The 16,197-nt window shown below is 38.6% G+C and overlaps 2 protein-coding genes across 11 annotated transcripts in view; both read left to right on the forward strand.

The window, feature by feature from the left end:
• The window catches only part of RIPK2 (receptor interacting serine/threonine kinase 2), a 23,305-nt gene extending 12,136 nt beyond the window's left edge, over nt 1-11,169 (forward strand). Inside the window, exons 5-12 of one of the 2 annotated variants that reach the window (XR_011148438.1) lie at nt 141-190; nt 539-700; nt 2,759-2,844; nt 3,041-3,130; nt 3,958-4,063; nt 7,947-8,126; nt 9,271-10,075; nt 10,664-11,169. Coding sequence is in view for 1 of the 2 variants with exons in the window: in XM_069005055.1 (XP_068861156.1) it covers nt 141-190; nt 539-700; nt 2,759-2,844; nt 3,041-3,130; nt 3,958-4,063; nt 7,947-8,126; nt 9,271-9,596 (1,000 nt within the window). In the remaining variant the exon portion in view is untranslated. Of the gene's footprint in view, nt 1-140; nt 191-538; nt 701-2,758; nt 2,845-3,040; nt 3,131-3,957; nt 4,064-7,946; nt 8,127-9,270 lie in introns of both variants that reach the window. The other variant, XM_069005055.1, reaches the window with a different exon arrangement.
• The window catches only part of LOC138105285 (Y+L amino acid transporter 2-like), a 24,195-nt gene continuing 18,622 nt past the window's right edge, over nt 10,625-16,197 (forward strand). For 5 of the 9 annotated variants that reach the window (XM_069005062.1, XM_069005056.1, XM_069005063.1 and 2 more), the window contains exons 1-2: nt 10,625-10,712; nt 14,253-14,414. The gene's annotated coding sequence lies outside the window, so the exon portion shown is untranslated. Of the gene's footprint in view, nt 10,713-13,993; nt 14,415-14,437; nt 14,614-15,235; nt 15,432-15,678; nt 15,704-16,197 lie in introns of those variants that run through there. The other 4 variants (XM_069005057.1, XM_069005059.1, XM_069005060.1 and 1 more) reach the window with 4 other exon arrangements.

Raw genomic sequence — 16,197 nt, forward strand, 5'->3', positions numbered from 1 at the left:
TTAGCTATAGTGAGTCCCCTGTGTGCTTGCAGGACCATTTTACCAGAATGTTTTAAATAAAATACAAAGCTGAGCATATTGTGTTATTAAGTGTTGGCAGTCTAAAATAACACCTTCTCTACTTTCTATACTGTAAACAGTTATGCAGTTATCATGTGGGAAGTGATGTCAAGGAAACAGCCATTTGAAGGTAAGGCCATGTCTTTTGTTAACTTATTTTTCCTGCCTTACATAGAGGTTAAACCTGAAACTGGGGACTTCATTTTAGGGGTTACTTTCTAATAATTCAACTTGTAAGCTTGTTGAAGAACACTTTGAAATACTTTTCAAATCAGACTGTTTTTTTAGTATTGTCTTCTTTTTTAATTACAGTGTTGTTTCCTAAATTAAGAATACTTTTTCATTAATTAAAAAAGAAACATAACCTTATTTTGATGAGCTGTAAATTCTATGTCTACAAACCAAATTACTCGTCCTATATAGTAAGGTCTTTATATTGCATATATTTCTAATGGCTTCACAATGTCTGTTTTGACAGAAGTTATAAACCCCTTGCAGATAATGTACAGCGTGTCACAAGGACAGCGACTAGACTTGAGTGAAGGAAGTCTGTCAATGGACATTCCTCATCGAGGGCTTATCATAAGATTGATGGAAAGTGGATGGGCACAAAACCCAGATGAAAGACCATCCTTCTTAAGTGAGTTTACCTTGCATAATGAGATTTTTAAACTGCCAGATTCCTGTTGATCATGGTACTTACAGACCAAGGTTATAGTCACGAAAGGGAAGTGTTAAAAATGTCAGGAGATACATGTGCTCAGTTTTGTTGGTTATGACAAGGTGCTTGGCTGCTTCCTTTGTGCCTGTAAACAAACTTCTATGAAGGGAATTATGTGTGCACCATAAAACCAGGTTGGTTATTGGAGTCTTTTGCATTTACCATCTTTTAATTTACCTGTTAAAAAGCAGCATGCTTTGTTTAACTACTTGTGTTTGGAGTTTTTTGTTTATTGTTGAAGACAACTAGGGGTTTGTAAGGGGAGGTGGGAGAAGTGCAGTATAAAATGAGTACCATGAGATTTATGAGCACACAACCAGCACCAGTGAACCACTGCCTATCAGATAAGTGGTAGTGACTTCAACTTGTATTTGCATCTCAGTGTAAATCTTTCACTGACACTTTATCTTTTATTGTTCCATCTCCTTTATCAAGCAAGAACTGGATTTTTTTTTTCCAAGCAAGGAAATGTATCTAAATACAGTATTTTCTAAAATCAAAAAGAATAAACACATCATGTTATTTCCATATGTATTCTTGTTTTCCTATGCTAATTAACAAAAAAAAAAAAAAGCAATTTAAGAGTATGGCCACACTGAAGGGAAAATTATTTGGGATATGTACTACAGTGTGAGCTAACTTGGATTTTCTTCTTAGTGCCCAGTCTGTAGTGAGATGGTCTTTGAAAAAAAAACCACATTGCTTTTGCCTCTATTTTACTATGGTAATAAGAAAGAAGAAGTTGCAAAACTGTTGCAAAATGAAGGGAAGTAAAGCTCCCTGATGGGGAACTTAAGCAATTACCATAGCACAGGGACACTGGCACAGACACACCAACACAAAAGCACCCCAATGCCCTTTTTGTTCAATAAGCTTTAAATGCAAAAGCTCATCTAACCTGTCTGTTCATCTTACAAACAAAGGATCAGGACTGCTTATCACCATCTTTCTGCATGTACTTGGAGTGTGTACCTACAGTTTAAATAAAATCAACAAAAATTGACCATGTTAGTATTTCAGTGTGGAAAATGGCCTGCCAAACCTGTAAAACTCCCAGAGTTGAATGTATGTCTTGAAGATGCTAGTGTAAAAAAAAGTTCATGTGGAAGAATAGTGGTAAAATTGTAATAAAAATATAAGAATATATTAATGAGGATGCCATGTGATGAGTTGCTAGTATGGTAAATCAGTTTTCCTGAATCCGTGGAGTTCACAGAAAAGCAGTACAATTGTGATATGCTGTCATCCTTTCCTGTTTATTTGAGCACAGTTTCAAAGACATATTTTTATAATATAATCATCTCAAAATGTGGAATATTTAGTATTATAAACTTCTAAGCACTGGAAAACAAGGGAGCATAGCGCAGGTGGTTGTTGGCTTTTTGGGCTGTTTTGTGCCTCCCTGTGTGAGTAATGATTTTAACTTCTCTGACCTGCTGCATTTGGTGAGAGTGAGGCCAGTGTCATTTGGTTTCACTGGCTGTGACAGGTCAGTGCCTTGACTATCCCATCTTCTCTGGCCCTTCCTCATGCCTTAAGCAAGTATTCTGGATGTTGCTGTGTGTTTGTTTATTTTTCTGGTATAAATCTTTAACGCCTCCTCTGGAGTGGGAAGATAACAACCCACTCTGAGGTCTTACGGTGTTTGGTCCCATTCAGCTAATCAGGCTGGATGGGTCTGCCTTGAAACACAGCAAACTCACCAATCTCTCCATTCCATGAATGCAAGACCTGCAGTTCAGCCCAATCCTGTATCTCTTTTGACACACGATGATCATGTGGCCAGATCAGATCAAGGTTTCTTTTGGTGGTGTGAACTGTTCTAATAGAAGCAAGCAGATTCTGCTTTAGCAGCATAAGTGGTTTGATACATGTCAATAGACAAATTATTTTTGTAAATGTAAGAAAGACACTTTAGTAAAATAACACCTTGATTTCCACTTCAAACTATTCACCAAGTACTCTTCTCTTGTTTAGAATGTTTAATAGACCTGGAGCCAGTTCTGCGAACATTTGATGAAATAGCTATGCTAGAAGCAGTAATTCTGTTAAGGAGATCAAAGGTAAGTGTCTTTTGTTAGAGTCATGAATTGGTCAAATAAGTTGGTAACTTTCACTTGCTAAAAGAAGTGTAATCTCCTTCATCATTTCTCCTCAGTCTCCTTTGTCTAGTCTTGTATCTGGTTGAAACGTGTTTGTACAGGGCTGTCATCTTGTCTTATAGCAGAAATTTAATACAGTTAAATATTTCTCTTCCAGTCACTATATGAATCACAATGCATTTACAAGAGTGGAAAGAAAGCAAACGTGGAGCAGATATCTCTAAATATACCTCTGAATCCCGACAAGGTAAATACTTTACATGTTGCATTTGGTATTCAGCATCCTGAGAGCTTAAAGGAAGGTTAACGTGGTAAGGGAGGTTGTTCTGCACTTTACTTACCTGTGCAGTCAGGAAAGGCATAAAATGCATTACTTGAGCCAGGGTGTAACAAATGCAAAGCCATATGTGTGAAGTAAGGGGTGGGTATGCAGAAATTAGAAGGGTATCTAAATACAGGAAAGGTCTAAATATGGCATGAAGCTGTGCCAGGGGAGGTTTAGATTGGATATTAGGAAAAGGTTCTTCACTCAGAGGGAGATCAGGCACTGGAACAGGCTCCCCAGGGAAGTGGTCACAGCACCAAGCCCGGCAGAGTTTAAGAAGTGTTTGGACAATGCTCTCGGGCAAATGGTGTGATTCTTGGGGATGATGCTGTGCAGGGCCAGGCGTTGGACTTGATGATCGTGATGGGTCCCTTCCCACTCCACGTATCCTGTGAGTCTGTGATCCCCTCAAGGAGGAATGCAGCACACAATGCCTGCCAATAGTAAGAGGTTGTCTACTGCTCCCTTACACCTCCACGGAGCTTGCTTATATAGGATCATACAGATATATTTTATATTTTGATTCTTAATGCTGCTGCTTTTGGTTCTTGTATACAAAATTGCTTTCATCTTTAGAAAAATACAAGTATCGTGATTATGTAATTTCTTCTGATTTACCGTATTTTAATTGTGCTATTTAGCATTTAGATAGCAGGGAAAACATGGTGACAGGAAGGTTCTCTGTAAAAAAACTGCAACTTCATATTTGTTTAGTGTGCCTGTTCAATATACAACTGGATTTCTTTCAGCCAACATATTCTAGCTCCATACAGTGTGATGCACTTCCACTTCGGAGCATCTCTCCAGATATATCAAAACTCAAGTCTATTCCCCAGTGTAATATCCTCTCATCAGGTGAGATACTCTTGATTTTGTGTAAATTTGTTATTGCAGCTTTACATTCCCACTGTGACATTGCATTTGTGTAGTAGAAAGTTGGGTCTCTCTATGTCAGAAAAAAATGTCTTTTGTAAACTTTGTGCTCTGGTTAAAAAACAAGCATTTTTAAGCTCTGATTTTCTGTTCCTGTCACGTGAGAAATCTCTACAGCTCACAGGTTCAGTTTTCCTGCTCAGAGTTGTGAGTGCAGAGGTAACAGTTACTTGTCCCTTCAGACTCCTGGCAGTTAACTGCTTTTTTTTTTTTTTTTTTAAATTTGTGAGCTACTTCTGAATATAAAAAGGCTACACATTTTAAGGCTTCCTAGAAGCTGAGTAAACTCAAAGTTTCCAATACAGCCTGACCTCTAGATCATTTTGAATTCAATAAATAAAAATGACTTTAATAGATTGCCTTGCAAAAGTATCTGCACAGACCTTTTGTAGCTGTCCCCTTCTATGAGTAAATGTTGGCAAAATTCCCTGAGAAAACTCCGTTTTGAGGTTTTGCTGGCGTCAGAAGCCAGAAAAATGCAATGGGACCCAGGTGGAATTATTTCACCCAGTTGTGAAACTAAAACTGCATTTAAGTTTCTTCCCCTGACTGAGTGCAAGAATATTTCAAAAAAATGGAGTGTCCTCTGGCATTGCAGGGACCAGGAGTATGAAAGCAGACAAGACTATTGACTTCACTGCTATAAGATAAGGACATCAAAAAGTATTCTGAGGTGCTGCAAAACCTGACATACTCTGGGTCGAGGTAGGAGAGCACAGGCAGTTTCAGCTTCTGTTTGAACATATACACAATTTTGAGCTTCTACTCTGTGTACTAGAAAGATATAAATACAGGAATTTGGGAAAATAAATTGTGGGACTTTCAGTTTTACGGACTTTCAGTTACTGGGGAAAATGGCAGAAAGCAAGTGCAGGGTACTTGGTCTGTGCCTCAACTAGAGCACTTATCTATACAGCATAAAAACCTCAGAGATGAAGATTAAGAATAACTCATATTTACCTAGCTTAATAAGTATGTTGTGATGAATTTTAGAACATGGAGTATTAGTTTGAACATGAGCATGGACTGTAAGTGTAGTCACATAAGATAATGGTAAATACCAGCCTTTCTTGATGCTGGTTCCTGTTATAAATTGTTGTGTCTTGTGGAGGGCATCAATGAAAATTTGTTGGTACAATTAATCTGACTGATCAGCTGGTGGTCATTTTATAGAGTCATTGCTTAGACTTTATTGTGTTTATGTGTAGATACTGTAAAGCTTGTGAAAATAGTGCCTACAAAACCCTACTGCAGAATCATTTGTTCTTACTTTGCCAATAGATGCATCAGGTAGTCTTGTAGTAGGAAGCAAAACTGATATTCCTTTTGCTTTTCAAACTCAGATGCAATTGTTTCAGGTGAAAATTCAATTCCAGTTAGCTGTTAGCAAGAGAGGAGTTTGGCATGGCACCAAAGCAGAAGTTAATGACTGTAGATTCTAGCTGATTTGTTTTTTCTCTGTGTACAGTTAGAATGCTTTTTCAGAAAATTGATTCTTCAGAGTTAAGACTTTTCTTCTACCCTTAAGCCTTTCTTTTCATCTTTCCTTTTTTTTTCCCTTCCCTAGCCAGCTTTTCTTGGTTATTTCTTAAAATAGCTCTTTTACCTCTCCCCGTTTCATTTTTGAGAGTAATCCTTTAATATACTTTGTTTTGCTAGATGAACAGAATGCACTCTTCTGAAATCCCTTTGTAAAATAAACTTCTTTATTCTCCTGGTATCCTAATTTGTCCTCCTGGTGCATGTTCTAACTTAAGTCATTGAACTAAGGCTACTTAGTATTATGAAAGACATGAAAAACATTTTTTGTCTACAAAATCCCCTTTACATAGTATACCTTAGAATTTTATTTTCCTTTATCACAAGGTCCTTCATTACAGAATAATCTACTTAGGGGTTGTTTTTATTCCTCATCTCACTTCCAGTCATTAGCCCCAGCTTGAAACAGAAAGTCTAGATCTCCTATTTTTCCTTCTGAATTTCCGCCTCTGTTACTCAGGTCTTCTAGGTCACCGAGGTTCTTCTTGAGTAACTTGAGTCAACCTGTATTTTTCTGAATAACATCTGAATAACTCTCATTAGCAATTTTTTTTTTTTTTTTATGGAACTGGGGTTGTTTAGCCTGGAGAAAAGGAGGCTCAGAGGAGACCTTGTTGTTCTCTGCAGCTACCTGAGAGGAGATTGTGGCCAGGTGGGGGCCTCTTACCTGACAAGCTATAGCAGCAAGCAATATGATGAGAGGAAATGGCCTTGAGTTGTGCCAGGGGACGTTCAGATTGGATATCAGGAAAAATTTCTTCATTGAAAGAGTTGTCAAGCTTTGGAACAGGCAGCCCAGGGAAGTGGTTGAGTCACCAGCCCTACCCACCAGAGGTAGGGTATAATACCCTACCCACCAGAGGTATTTAAAAGATGTGTAGATGTGGCACTTCAGGACATGGTATAGTGGTGGACTTCACAGTGCTGGACTCTGATCTCAAGGGTCTTTCCAACCAAAACGATTGTGTGATTTTATGATTATATTTTTTATTCTTTGGTCACTGGTCAAGGTCATTTTCTCATACCAGTACAACCCCAGTTGTTTTGTCTTTATGTTATTAAATTAAATATGTGTGCCTAAAAATGTATAACAATCCATCCTAGCACAGCTGCTTGAAATACTTTTCTGAAATGATCTTTCACTCACGGTGATTGTCTCCTAATCCCTTTTTTTCATGCAGTAGATAATATCTGCTGCTTCACACTACATAGCTCTGCCCAACACTCTCTCTTGTTCATGAAATAAAATACTAGTTACTATGATTTCTAGTCCACCATTTTTAAAATACTGAGAATGGAGTTTCTTCCACATTTTCCTATTCCTGCTCCATGTACTTACATGTTCTTCTACAGGTCAACAAAGAGCTGGGAATTCGCCCTCATATTTCCCCATTGGACAGGTAATTTCGAGTTGTCCATGGGGCTACCTCATTGTGCCTTTAGGTGCTCATCTGAATTCTTGCATCTGTGGTTCTTAGTTAACACCTTAGTTATTGTGTCTTTATCAAGTGACACTGTAAAAGTCTAATGAAAGCTATTTACAGAGTTAGGTACAAGGCCTGCAGTTCATCTCTTATCAGCTGTTTGCTATCTCTTCCTTGAGTCATTCCTACTGCTGTTTTCATAACTCTCATCCTTTTCGTACTATAAAAAATCCTAAACCTAGAAACTGTTAAACTTCCCACCTGATAGAAATCCTTTTTACTTTGCAGAAGTTTACATGAAGCTTTCCTGAAGTCATACCCAGTTTTGATGGACTACAAAAAGCTTCCATTGGCATCCCACTGAATGTTGAACTCTCCCAATGCTCTTCATGTTCTTTTCCCCCACCTGAATCTTTATTTTAATATTTTCACCTTTGTCACACTGCAAACTTCATCAAAATAAATTAGTCTGCTTTCCTGCTGACTTCTAGTTACCTCTCCAAACACTCAAAGGATTTATTTTGTTCTTCTAGTCCCTACAAAAATTTTCTGTCAGACAGAGCTTTTTCATTAAAGTTCACATCTACCAGATTTATACCCCCAATATTTCTTTAAAATAAAGCAGGACCCCAAACCCATAGTCAGGCCCTGGTAAAATATAAGGGACATAAATGTACTCAGAATTTGAGTATAAGAACTAATTTTTTGTATATCATGTGAAAGTAGTTGGTTTATGACTCTCTGGTGGATTGCTCTGAATAGTCTCTGATGGCTGTATTTTATTTGAACACACAAGTAATACAGCTTGTTCTTTTTTCTTTTCCTCCTTTCTTTTTCCTAAGATGGAAATTCTGGGTGTCTACACTCTCTCAGCAGCCAGAGCACAGATGGAAACCTCTCTGTAACTCAGAGTGCCAAAGTCCTTGTGCATCCATACAGTACTGTTCTCTCATCTGACAAGAGTATTTCAGATGCCTCAAGTTCTTCATCCTGTGTGCTGCGGTCATCACCGATTCCTTCAGGTACAGCAGACACTATTTGATTGCAAGACCCACAATAAGTGTTCTAACATTGAATATATGTCTGTGTGAAATGGAAACTAGAACTGTTATTCACCTGAGAATAACAAAATGAGAACGAAACATGCAAATTAAGAATGCAAAATTAAGTAATTCTGTCCTTGTAGACTTATATTACAAAGTAAGCAGAACCAGTGTAAAATGTCACCAAGTACAGGTACCTGTAGCTACTAGCTTTTTTTTCTCTCCTCTTAATCAAATTCCTGCTGCCATGGGTCTTCTTTATCCTGTTCCCTTTGCTCATATTATTTCTCCTATATCCTACTGCTGTAGTAGTGCTATGGTCCAGCAGAACAGGAGAAAAACTTAGCTCGAAGTTAGTCACCTTGTTGCTTGTCACTTCTCACTTTTTAGGCTTTCCAGTCGTCCATTTACTAATGGTGAGGCAGGGAGAAGCAGCAACTGTGTCAGCATCTCACCTGTAATGATCCTTTGTGTTAGTTGAGAGCCCACTACATTATATTCTATGCATCAAGTAACTGTTAAAAGTTAACACAAAAGTTAACAAAAAGAAACTTTAATGATTAATTATTCAGAATTTTTTTATTGAGGGGCCACACAGTAACATGCAACTTTATAAAGATCTGCTGCATTATCCCTCTTCTGGAAATATGAGAATCAACACCTTTTCATTGTGTGAAACCTCATCTTGAGAAAAATACCAGGGAAACTACAGGGATGTTTTCAGTAATCTTCAATAAAAATCCCCCTGGAAAGTGAATTCACCCACCACCTGTCTCTTTTTAGTACAAGGTCGGGTTGAACACTGGAACAGGTTGCCCATGGAGACTGCAGAAGTACCACTTCTATCACTTGGAGATGCTCAGCTGGACAAGGCCCTGAGCAACCTGAGTGATCCTTGAAGTTGACCCAGCTTTGAGCAGGCCATTACATCAGATGACCTCCTTGAGGGTCCCTTCCAACCTAAATTATTCTGTGATTCAGATAGAATAAATACTCTAACCACCAAATTTGTCGGATTGGAACATTTAAACAGCTTTTTCTCAGCTTGTTTTTTGTTCTGTGGCAGTATTTATTGACAGACAGTTACAATCCCTTCCTTTTTTCTAATCCTTTCCAATCTCAGATTTTGTATTGGAAACCATACAACAGAATGTAGCTCATCAGTGGATCCAAAGTAAAAGAGAAGAAATCATCGATCAGATGACTGAAGCATGTTTGAATCAATCACTGGATGCTCTTCTATCAAGATATTTACTCATGAAAGAAGATTATGAACTCATAAGCACGAAACCTACAAGGACATCAAAAGTACGACAACTGCTTGATACTTCAGACAGCCAAGGAGAGGAATTTGCCAGAATTATAGTACAAAAGTTGAAAGATAACAAACAGCTAGGACTTCAACCTTATCCAGACGTTGTATCTAATTCTCAAAGACTGCATCTTTAAATCTATTCTTTCTTTATGAAACCATGTGAATATTTCTTCCAACATGGTTCTTTTTTCTATATAGTATTTTATGTATGTGCAGCTTTGTCTTTTTTGTGCCTTTGTAGAGTTTTAGAAATGGCCCTGAGTTCATCTAGCCTGCATTTGGTGAGTGGCCAATTAATAAGTTGGAGTGCAATCATAAAGCCAAACCACTTGACGGTTGTTGACTAATTTTGTAAAAGTATTTTGTTTATACATGACAAAGAAAAACATTAAAGGTTCACCATTTTACATATTTGCTGTTTATACACATCCTTTCCTTTCACCTCACAGGATTGAGACAACTCAGCATGGCGTGTTTGTTTATCTCCTTCCATCTGCTCTTTCCCACAGAGGAGGGAAGAAAAATCTGCGTGCTCTATTCCAGGGCTATTCTGCTGTGTGTATCATAAACTTTCTTCCTTCAGCCATGCTGGTGTACATACCCGAGAAGAGTGGTAGGTGGGAGGAAATATACACTGAGTTTTTACAGGATTTCAGGATTTTTTTATTGTTTTGTTTTGGATTTTTTTTCCCATTTTGTTGCCAGAGCAAGTGCCTCAGACCACTGCATAAGAAGAACGTTAGTCCAAAGAGGAGCCCAAGGGCAAAGAGGACATTGTGCTTGTCTACTCAGAAGTGATATAGTAGAAGGGCTGCAGCTATAGCATTTTATATTGTGTGGTTATAACCACTTCAGCTATTTTTGAGATCATAGTAGGATGAGATCCAGAAAGAACTTAAAGAAGGGCATCCTCAGTTAATATCTCTTTAACATTTCCTTGGTCATCTGCTGTGCCTTTGTCATCTGCCATCCTACCACCCCTTACCTTTGTAATCTGCCATAAATACTTCTCATGTTGCTGAATCAAACTTCTAACTCAGTTTTATTTTTGGTATTTACATAATGAACAGTAGTTGGGTATGTACAAAGATCAATTATGCCCTGCCTTGTCATGCTGGAAGTAATGTGCAGGGGTCTCTTCTGGTATGACCTGCCTTGACCTTCTCCGGATAACCTCTCTGCTGTCCTTTTTTGTCTGAAGGATGGTGCTGACATGTTGAGGCACAAATGGGGCCACCTGAGAGGAAAAGGTATGTGGTATTTTTTTCAGTTCATTTCACAAGACCTTAGTGACTTTATCTAGGTGACTTCAAAACTAGTTAAAAAATTACTGGTCTTTTTTTGTACAGCACAGGCAGATGATTTTGGCAGGCACTAATAAATAATTACAATTTCTACTCAGACTATCTAAAATTTGGGAAAATCCAAACTCCACATACAAGAATGGTGAAATCTACCTAAATTACCATATAAAAAGGAGCAGATAAATGAAAAATTCTAAGTGATCACTGTTTCAAAACCTATGGAGATGTGAGATCTGCCCCATTTCAATGATTCAAGTTTCAGTGTGGTCATTACTAGTTGCAACAGCTTAATTTTTAAAATATCTTTATGATTTTGTGAACTGAATCACAAGAATACAATGTATAGTTTATTGGATAGGAGGGGTTTAAGGTTGTTTTTAATAAAGTAAGTTTTTGACATAAACTGGGTACTGCCTTTTATACTGCTTCTCTCTGGAGGCTGTAAAATTCAAGTTAGATGGCTGAAACCAGGACCATGGTGCAATGAATAGCTGTGCTTTTTCTAGAGCAGACCTAATGATGTTGAGTGGGCAGAAGTCTTAGGAAAGGTGCCAGCCATGCCAGTGGGAGTTTGGTGCCAGAACTGTGTGTTTCACTGCACATCACATTTTAAGCCACATCTGTTGATTATTACCGTTGCTTCAAAAAAGGTTTGTGTCACGCAAGGTAGCAAAGTAACATTTCTTCAGTATGTGTCCAAAATTCATCATGTATTAGGAACTTCCTTGAGGACCCACTGTAAGACACCTATGTGAGGGAAAAGAGCGTCCTGCTGCTTTCAAAGTCTCCCTGCTGACTCTTGCCTGTCAGTACAGAACTAGCTTGGAGTCCCTTAATTACAATGATAAATGTGGCCTATGGAGTCACATTAAGGAATGGTGCTGTCACAGTGCTGCAATCACTATGGGCTGCTCCTCTTCATGTGTCATCACCCAGGGGTGGCACAGCTGCAGGAAAAGTAGTTTTATACCCCCAGCCCTGAATATACCTGCGTCTGTAATGCCATGAGCATTCTAGCCAAAGCCCAGCCTTCCAAGGAAACCCTGAGGCCACTCAGTAGAAAAACTCCAGCCCATCTCCCTCCTCTTTCCTTGGACCCTGAGCCTCCCTCCATTGATGGAGTACAATCATAGAATAGTTCAGGTGAGAAGGGACCTCTGAGGGTCAGCTAGTCCAGCCCTTCTGCCATGGTCAGGGACATCTTCAACCAGATCAGGTTGCTCAGAGCCCTCTCGAGTGTGACGTTGAATGTTTCCAGGGCATCAGACACTACCACTCTGGGCAACATCAACCTGCCCTCTCCAACATGTTAGGCACACAGATTTCCTTGAGTGAAAGGGGGGAGGGGACAGCTACAGCTGAGGCTTGAGGGATACAGACAAAGGCATAAGGAGAATCATCTGGGGTAAGCGTGAGGAATGAGAGGTGGAGGTTGTGTGCTTGGCCATGCTGAGTGAAGGGGCTGTGGAGGTGACAGACATGAGAGTCAATATGAGCCAAAGTCTGACACTGCTCTTGTTTTCAAGTTGTTTTAACAGTATTTTGTACATTCCTCACTTCTTCATGGAAATTCCTAACAGATTTTTCCTCTTTTTCACTCCAAGGGGAAATGCTGCTGGGGTTTCAGACTGACAGTAAAAGCTTTTCTCTAAGTTGTAGCTGCTCACTGAAAGCCTTTCAAAATGTGCATGTAGAAATGTCTTTTTACATGTACACGGGGGAAAATAGAAACATAGGACTACACATATTATTTTGCACTTGTTGGCGTTAGATTTTGTATGGTATTTTAGCACCTAGTCACTTAGTAGTGGCTGCTCTTCATGTTCTGCTCCTATACCTGAAGCTAACATGGTTGGAAGAAGTTTGTTGGTCTGTGAGCTATGTTCTGTCCTCCATCAACTTTATGGCAAAGTAGGTAAAGATCTGATTTTACCAAGATGACACAAATAGTGGCCTTTGTCATTCAGAGTTTTGCAGCTAATGGTAGAGGGTGTTTGGCAGTGTGTTTTCAGTCAGGGTTCAGTGTAAGTGCGTATGTTGTAGGTGAGGACTGTAGGGGCTTGTGCTGGCTGACGCACAGAGGGCAGAGTTAAGGAACAGGAGGAGGCAGAGGACTTGGCAAGGGTACCACTGAGCTGTTTGCTGCAGCTGAAAATGGTATGAATGAAGAGGGTTCTGGAAATAATTGAAGTAGTCTTGTTTCCAGTGCAGAGTATGAAAAGCCTTCCTGAGCAGTAATGGAAGTGTGGTCAGGAAACCAGAAAATGCCACAGGTTTATTCAGGCAAGCATGCCTTACTTTGCTGTTCCATAAGGAAATATGTGTTTATATGTAACTAAGACACGCAGAAGAATTACTGTGAACAGTAAGTTGGTACAGGAGAAGCCTCACTACAAACTTCTTATCAAATCCTGAAATACTGTAAAAATTACTAAGAAAAACTTGTAACAAAGGCAGTCACATTCACTTCTTTATATTATCCATCTTGGTTACTTAAAGTGCAAGATTAAGTGTAATCTTCCTTGGCAAAGGAACTAGATTTTCTGTTTACAGAATAAACGTTCAAGAAAAATCCTTTTCATGCACAGTGCCTGCTTTATGATTGCTCAATGTTGATTTATGTGCTGTTCCTGTAAATCTATGGCAAATGTCCAGTAGTGTGTAACCATGAGGGTCAGACCAATAGAAATACAGGAGGCATTAATGAAGAAGAGGCTCTGTTTCATGTTCCAACATGCAGTTTCTACAGACTTGAAACAAAGGGCTGGGGCTGGCTCAGGAGCGGGATATATGGACAGTATAAAGGTGGTCTGATAGCAGAGTCCCTCAGTGTAACACACAATCGGAAAACCAGTTTGGTGCCCCAAATCAGAAGCAGGACAAACTCAAGTTCAAATTTCAGAGTGAAAGTAATTGTGCATTCTTGAAAATATGCATTCTGGGCTTTAGGCTATAGTTTGTTAACTATATTGCTATATTGTTAACTATTGCCCTGGCAGAAGAAAAAGACTTTAAGATGACAGAGGCTGTGACTAATGAACAGAGTACTCAGCCTCTCTGTCCAACAAGGAACAACTTCCCTGCAAAACAATCCTGTTGCCAAAATGCTTCTTGCTACATTATTATGTATGTAACCAGAAACTTGCAGGGAGCTGGAATTGTGCAATCTTTTCAGGCAGACTTAGAGAGCTCTCATCCTTCATAGATAAAACAGCTGGAAAGCTGTTTATTCAAAGACTTTGTCCTACACTTGCTTCAAATAGGGTTTTAAGAAAGCACAGCGATTTCTGTGTAAACATTAACTGTATAGCTGTATCAGTCTGTCACAAAAACCATGTTTATACAAGATATAGTTTAAAATTAAGAACTAGGAGGAGCACTGGCTTATAAAAGAAAGATTTGTGTTGTTTTTATTATTCCTTTTGGTCACTGTGGGTTACAGAATGGAACGTGCAACATGATTCTATGCTCCTGCTTGTTTTCTAGTTGGACTGCTGAGGCGTATTGGAGGGATATCTGTGCTTGGATTCAGATATTTGACTTTCCTGTGTGGATTAATGGTCCAGTCTGATGAAGTGCTGGTGCCTCAGCTCTAGTGACAAGACTCTTGACCTGCTGGATCAGCTCCTTCTAGATGCCCTTTGGCACGTGAGTATATCATTCTTCAGAGAAAACAAAAATCCCAAGTTAGTGCTCTTGCATTCATTAACTTTTCCCTCTGCCCAGAAGATTTTATTTTCGGGATGTTTACTTGTTTCAGTGGATATTATTCTGTATACCATACTGGCTTTGCTAAAGGACATCATAGGACAACCTATTATTTCAGAAGACTAAGTGAATACACTGGGTAAATAATTTCTTTCTTTGCTTATTTTTATCCTTGATTTTTTTTAAAGCTTACCTATTAAAATAAGATCTTAACACCAGATCAGCCTGTTTTGTTTCTCATGCATCATGTCATAAATTATTATAAAAGCCACAGATCTATAATTCTAAAGATAAGAAAAATAATTGAGCTGATAAATATTTAACAATGCTTAGTTAAACTTAGAAGAAAATATATTTTTTTAAAAAACAGCAAAACATTTGGTTGTTTGAAATTAAATAATATCTATGATTTTCAGTTATCTACCACTCTGAAAGTCTTTCTGATTTGGCAAGTTATGCCACCAGAATAAATATCTTTGTGTAGTGTTAGTAAAAATCTCATTGTGGCTTTCTAAATCAGCAAGAAGGAATTAGACTGCATTATTGCATGTTATTCATGGTTTCAGGGACACATGGATGAAGGATTTTTTTTCCCAACTTTCCTTTTGTTTTATTTCTGTCACAACTTTCTAAGGAATAGAGAGCAGCAGTCGCCTGCTTCTGCCTACTAATGACCTCAGTTGAGGCTGTTTGGAGAAACCACACTCCAGGAGAGCCTGAGATCTTTCTTGAAAGCTCTCATTGATTTTTACTTTTTTTTAGTATTCATACTACTGCAATAAAAATAGCAGGTAAGGCAAGGCTAAAAGGAGAGTGAGAGAAGAGGCTATTCACATGAGTGTTAGCTCACCCATCCCAGTGAAACAGGGGTGTTTATTTAGAGCAGCAACCTGAGAGGCACTGTTCTATTACAGCAGCCTTTCTGCTAAAGGAAGCAAGCATATTACCTACCCTCTGGTAAGCTGCTATCTTCTCCTTTTAATACCTTCCTTGGATTTGGGCTACAGGAGCTTTTCTCTCAAAACTCCTCTGTGATTTGCTTTGGGGTGGGAATGGAGTGCTGGGGGCGGAGCATGTCCCTCCTGTGGGAAAGCCAGTCTATGACCATAGTAATGCATTTGGAGCGTGTGAATGTGTGATTCATTAAATACTTTAAAAACATAGAATTTGAAAACCAAATGTGCTTGTTTCCTATTGAATGAGAAATGTTTGCTTCAGAAGAGATCCAAGTGAGTTTTTTGTTTGAGTTTTCAGTATTATAATTTCTGAGAGGATTTTATTTTGTGCTATTTCCTCACGTATAATCTTGTTTTGCTTGCTTTCCTCCTTGGGAATGTTCAACAGTACAATCTGCCATGAATACTCCCTTTGAGACCTGTCAATGCTCATACTCAGTAGTAGTGTTTTGAAGTTTGAACTACGCATTTTTGGTCATGTTGAAAACTGCTTGCTCATCTGATTTCATGTTCCAATAGCTATTAATATAAATGTATATGTTTGGGTTTTTTAACTTTTGGTCAGTATTCTACAGGCAGGAGAATATTGCCCAGAATGTACTTGGAGAAAATAAGAGATTGCTTATGACTTTTACAATTGTTTTCTACATGCACATTGATTTCTAATACACACATAATTAAAATGTGCTAGATTTTAAATGTGATTCTTAATCTCTCTAATTTTTGACTGAAACTAGAAAATATTGGGGCTTATCAGTTTTCCTAGC

Source organism: Aphelocoma coerulescens, chromosome 2 (assembly GCF_041296385.1).
Source record: "Aphelocoma coerulescens isolate FSJ_1873_10779 chromosome 2, UR_Acoe_1.0, whole genome shotgun sequence".
Classification (NCBI taxonomy): domain Eukaryota; kingdom Metazoa; phylum Chordata; class Aves; order Passeriformes; family Corvidae; genus Aphelocoma; species Aphelocoma coerulescens.